Source organism: Heterocephalus glaber, unplaced genomic scaffold (genome assembly GCF_053883595.1).
Source record: "Heterocephalus glaber isolate CG9 unplaced genomic scaffold, H.glaber_assembly_v1.0 deba00001111, whole genome shotgun sequence".
Taxonomy (NCBI): Eukaryota; Metazoa; Chordata; class Mammalia; order Rodentia; family Bathyergidae; genus Heterocephalus; species Heterocephalus glaber.
The window spans coordinates 1041078-1046589 of NW_028258194.1; the positions used below are offsets into that span (position 1 = coordinate 1041078).

Sequence of the window (5512 nt, forward strand, 5' to 3'; positions counted from 1 at the left end):
AAAACCCACATCTTCTTTATCCAGTTTCCAGTTGATGGGCACTTGGGCTATTTGCAAGCTTTAGCTATTACAAACTGTGACGCTATAAACATGGGTACACATATATCGCTGTAGTAACCCCCATTTTTCTTTAAGCTCCTCCAAGGGCAGAACACCTTTTCTAGTCTGAAGATTGCTTTATACTCGGAAAACTGCAGGGCAAGCAGCATGCAGCAAATACCTATTTGTTAAAGGAAGGTATGACGGTTATCAAGCAACCTTTCAAAAGGTTGCTAGGGTGCAAAGTTCCTAGAATGCAAATATAAAATGGACCGCGGAAGAGTTTACTTTCTATCCTTTTTACAATAAGTGCAAAAGCATGATTTTTACAAATGACTTCCACATATAATGACAGCTGGTAGTTGCCTGTCAGACAATACTTGTGGAATAAAAAGCCTATAAATTTTAAACCAGACTCTGATAAAAAGAACGATGAATTACAGTAGTAAACTTAAATTTAAGTAAACTTAAATCCCTCGTAGTTTTCAGTCCTCTGGACTTAGAAGCGGCAGGTTCCTTAAGGAAATGAGTAGTTTTTGCAGAAATGGCAGCGTGGCGAGTCGGAGGCGGGAACTGTGACTTGATTTACTGTCCTGAACAAAGATCGTAGCGTGAGACGAGACGCAGTTTTCTGGGAAGGTTAGACGACTGTGATAAAACTTTCCGTTTAGTGGGCTACTGGCTTAGAGGAGGAATGCGTTCCCGAGGCAAGACACCGTTAAGGTCGGCCCGGACTTCGGGGCACAGTGGGTACTGCGGAGGCGCGTTGGAGCTTCACCGCGTCCCGATCGCACGCTCGGCCTCCGATTGGTCGTGCCTGCCCGGGCTGCAGGCGCAGCGGAAGCGCGCTCGCTTAAAGCCGCCGTCCGTAGATGGACGCGGTCCACTTCCGGCGTCGTCATGGCGGCCAACGCGACCACCAACCCGTCTCAGCTGCTGCCGCTAGGTAAGCGTGTGCCTTCGGGGAACCCGGCTGGGGAGCCGCGACCGAGGCCGCCCTGGCCGAGGGGGAAGCTGTGTGGCCCCCCGCGCTCCTCTCCGCGGCGGGGAGGCGGAGGCTGCGGGCCGGGCGCGCGGGAGGCGCGGGAAGCGCGGTGTGCGGGCGGGCGTGCTCGGCCGCCGCGCTGCGAGCTCTGGGGCGGTGTTAGGTTAGCGGCCCCTTTTCAGCTTATGCAGCCCTGCGAGTAGCGCCACGGCCCGCAAAGAACCGAAAAGAGGAAGGTGGAAGCCGGCCCTGCTTTTCTTCCAGTTGACCATCCTTCCTTCCATCTACCCATCCACCCATCCGTCCTGCAAGCGGTTCGCAGAACATGGCGGGGCACTGTCCAACCGCGAACTTAAACCCCAGCCATTGAATTTACATGGCACAGCAGTGAACATCAAGCTGAAGAAGGCAGCTGAGCGGGCTAAAGGTGTGCAGGCTGCTGTGCAGGAGGTAGACTTCCTGGGAAGAGGGGAAGAAGTGACAGGAAAGAGGTCTTGGCGAAGATAACTATGCCCCTTTCCTCTAGTGTTTTGTAGCTGAAGAGTGATACGTGGATGTGGTTATAATGGAAAACTTCACTCCTGCATAGGGCAGATTCTTGGAATGCCCGTATATGCCACGTTCTGTATCGGGGAAACAATTATGCCAAAAATAGCCACAGTCTGCCCTAGTGGAGTTAGGGAGGAGTGTTGTGTGTCTTTCTGTATTAGTCGAGTAAAGGATAAAGCCACAACCATATGAGTAAACTGCTACTCAGGAAGAAGAGGTGTGTGAAGGTGAAGGAAAATTTTTTTGTTAATGTTTGAACCGAAAGACCTAAAATCTTAGGTCTTGGTCATATGCAAATAATGATTACAAGTAGACACTCCAGTGATCTATTGAAATAACAGATAAAATAATCATTTTCTCTCCACAGAACTCGTGGACAAGTGTATAGGATCAAGAATTCACATTGTGATGAAAAGTGATAAGGAAATTGTTGGCACTCTTCTAGGATTTGATGACTTTGTCAGTATCCTTTTAAAAAGTGGTGGCAGCATAGGTTTTTTTTATATATTTAATAGCAGCATATGGACTATACACAGTCAGTATGTTTTTTGATTTTTTTAAAAAAATTCTTTTATTGGTACATTTTAGATAAACAATATGTTTACATTTATCATTGGGTGCTTGTACCTGTACATGATGTATCTTGGTTCTTATTTTTTCCCCATTACCTGTGTGCCCATCCCTATTTACACAGACTTCGTTTCCATTTTTTTTCTTTTCTCATAATTTTTCCTTTCCCTTCTTTCCTTTCCCCTTCCCCTCCCACCACCCCTATCCCTTTGGACCTTTTCCTATCTCAAATTATCAATTATTCATTTTAATCATTTTAATCCTTATTTATACTTTTAGTTTCTCACACCAGAGAAACTATTCGGTATTTACACATGTGTGTCCTATTTATTTCACTTAAGAGTATGGCCTCAATATACATCCATTTAGCTATAAATGTCTCTAGTTTCTCATTCTTTCTGGCTGAGTAGTACTCCATTTTATACAAAACCCACATCTTCTGTATCCAGTCTCCAGTTGATGGGCACTTGGGCTGCTTCCAAGCTTTAGCTATTACAAACTGTGCTGCTATGAACATGGGTGCACATATATCACTGTGATATGATTCTTTTAATTCTTTTGGGAAGATACCCAGCAGGGAAATAGCTGGGTCAAATGGGACCTCTAGCCCTAGTTGTTTGAGGTGTCTCCATACTGATTTCCACAGTGGTTGCACCAGTCCACAATCAGTATGTTTATTATAATGAAAATCATTTTATTTTTAGGGAACTTGTGATAGTTTTTACTGTACTGGTGATCAAACCCAAGGCCTCACGGATGTGGGGCAAACACTCTACCTCTGTGCTATATCCCTAGTCCTTTGTGATAGTGTTTTTTGTTTTTTTTGGTACTGGGGATCGAACTCGGGACCTTTCCCTTGCAAGGCAGGTGCCGGAACCACTGAGCTAAATCTCCGGCCCCTTTGTGATAGTTTTAAGAGGAAGTGTATTGAAAGAAGATTAACTTTCCAAGAGCAATAACTTTTTTTTGTTTTGTTTTTGGTTTTTGAGACAGATTCTCTCTATGTAGTCCAGGCTGGCCTCAAACTTATGGCAGTCCTCCTGCCTCAGCCTCCTGAGTGCTGAGATTGCAGGTGTGCACCACCATTCCTGGCTAGCCTTTTGTATTTTAACCATTGTTTTAGGCATAATTAAAACAATTCAACCTAGCACATTTATTTTCTTAATACCAAATTTCAGATATGGTGCTGGAAGATGTCACTGAGTTGTAAGTAGTATCAAAGAATTGAGGAAACCTCTTCAATTAAAGTTAGTTTTAATTTTAGGGCCGGTGATTTAGCTCAGTGGTTTTGCTGCCTGCTGTGCAAGCGCAAGGACCCGAGTTCGATCCTGGTACCAAAAAAACCCAAAACAGAATAAAGTCAGTTTTAATTTTAGTACGATTGAATTGCTAAAATGATTGATGAGAAAACACTTTCCACTAGATTACCTGAAGACAAATTTTATTTGCGGATGTTTGTAAAATTGGATCAGGTTATTACCTTAATGTAATCATTGCTAAATTGCTAGGAAATTAGTGTAAACAAAGCTGTAAGGTAGAAAATACTAAAAACAGCCAGCAATTTTAGGGCTCAGAACCATCAAAGAACTGATAAGAGCATTTAACTGTGCAACATAAAATGTAAATAATGGCTCAATTATATTATGAAGCTTACAACTAGTGTTTCTTCAAAATTAATTTGATTATAAATTGGTTTAATGGATAAGAATGAGTAGTAATAGATGAGTTTAAAGAGAAAGACTGGAGCATCCAAACATTTTTGTTTCATATTTGATCTTGGAAAGTTTTAGCTTCTTTTTACAAAGAAGCTTCAGTTATGTGGGTTGTAGGCTAGCCCATCTAGTCTGTTGCCTTTGATGAAGAATGTACATTACCTTTGTCTCTGAAAAGTATAAATGTAATTGCCTCACCTCAAATTCATATGCAAGAATAACCTTTTTGGTGCCGGAAATTGAACACACAGCCTCATGTGTGCTGAGCACGTGCTTTACCACTGACCTATACCCCAGTCCCAAGAATAACCTTTTTAGGGAGGAGAAGTATTTCTAAAATGTTGGCTTTGATTACTTGTTTATCCTGACTCTGTCTTATCTCTTCATTTAGTGAGATCACACCAGAAGGAAGAAGGATTACTAAATTAGATCAGATCTTGCTAAATGGAAATAATATAACCATGGTGAGATATATAAAAGCTGTTTTATTTAGATGCTTTTTGTGGTGTGGGGATTGCAAAACTAACATGACCTGCTGGTGCTTGCTTCATTTAAATCCTCATGGACCAGTAGTGTTTAAGATGGGAAAGGGATTCTCTGATGGTCCAGGCCCTAAAGCTGAGCTATTGAAAAGGCATTGAGCCTAAAGATTACTTAGCTTGAGCTTTTTTTTTTTGGTACCAGGGATCCAACTCAGGACCTTGTGCTTGCGAGGCAGGTGCCGGAACCACTGAGCTAAATCCCTGGCCCTTAGCTTGGCCTTTTTAATCTTTAGTTTTGTTAGAAATCATTGTCGAGACACTTAAGTACTAACTGATGATGACAGGAATTGTGAACAGATATGAATGACTTGGAGAAAATGAGAATGTGAGAAAGAGGCAGGGGTGGCTTTGGCTGATGGAGAACAATTCCGGGTTTTGGGATGATGGGACGTTATTTTATTAAACTCTTTTTTTTTTTTTTCCTTCAATGCAGCTGGTTCCTGGAGGAGAAGGACCCGAAGTATGAATGGATTTCCTTAATTTAGGCTAGCTTCTGTTTTGTCTTATGATGACAAGAAAATAGAATTTTTTTAAATGTTTTAATGTTTAGAGTCTATAAAGCTAAGTTTCCCGTTAAAGGGAAATGCTTTGAAAATGTATACACATTTTTCTAAGTTAATCATGATTATCTTGGAAAAAGAGAAAAGGAGTTTGTTCTTTGAAGACTGAAAAATAAAGATGTTTTTGGTTAATTGTTGTTTATTATGGTACAGTAGCCATTGGAACAAAGATTGTACTTTGTTACTTGCATTCCTGTCATTTTTCCTGTTTGTGTTGTCATTTATTTGACCATTTGATTCTCAAATAGTTTCAAGGAAATTGATGAACCTTGATTTTGAACAGGTGCACTTAAAACACCTGAAATGATTTCTTAGAAAATTCAGTTTGAACTCTGATGTCTCATAATGAAGATTTTTCTTTGGCATTGTTCACTTTTGGGTTCCAAGACTGTACTTGGCAGGACCACTGAGGATAGGAGTTGGCAACTGAGTTTTCTAAATTTCGTGTGGGGACTGGTGATAGTCTTTTGCCTCCAGTTAGCTCTGGTCTCATTAAAAAGTGAAGCAAATCCAAACAATACAAGAAATAAATAAGTCAGACTTCCACAAAATTAA

General features: G+C 41.4%; 1 protein-coding gene across 2 annotated transcripts; it reads left to right on the top strand.

Annotated features, from left to right (window-relative positions):
* The first annotated feature begins 832 nt into the window (after window positions 1-832).
* Window positions 833-5089, top strand: Lsm5 (LSM5 homolog, U6 small nuclear RNA and mRNA degradation associated). 2 transcript variants are annotated; one of them, XM_021250162.2, is made up of 6 exons: window positions 880-985; window positions 1207-1451; window positions 1941-2036; window positions 3322-3349; window positions 4247-4319; window positions 4831-5089. In XM_021250162.2, exons 1-6 carry the CDS (start codon window positions 912-914, stop codon window positions 4861-4863), a joined length of 549 nt encoding a protein of 182 aa, XP_021105821.1. In that variant the 5' UTR covers window positions 880-911; the 3' UTR covers window positions 4864-5089. The 2 variants fall into 2 exon arrangements, with proteins under 2 accessions (XP_004872266.1, XP_021105821.1); XM_004872209.4 differs by lacking the exon at window positions 1207-1451 and having other exon boundaries at window positions 833-985.
* The last annotated feature ends 423 nt before the right edge of the window (window positions 5090-5512 follow it).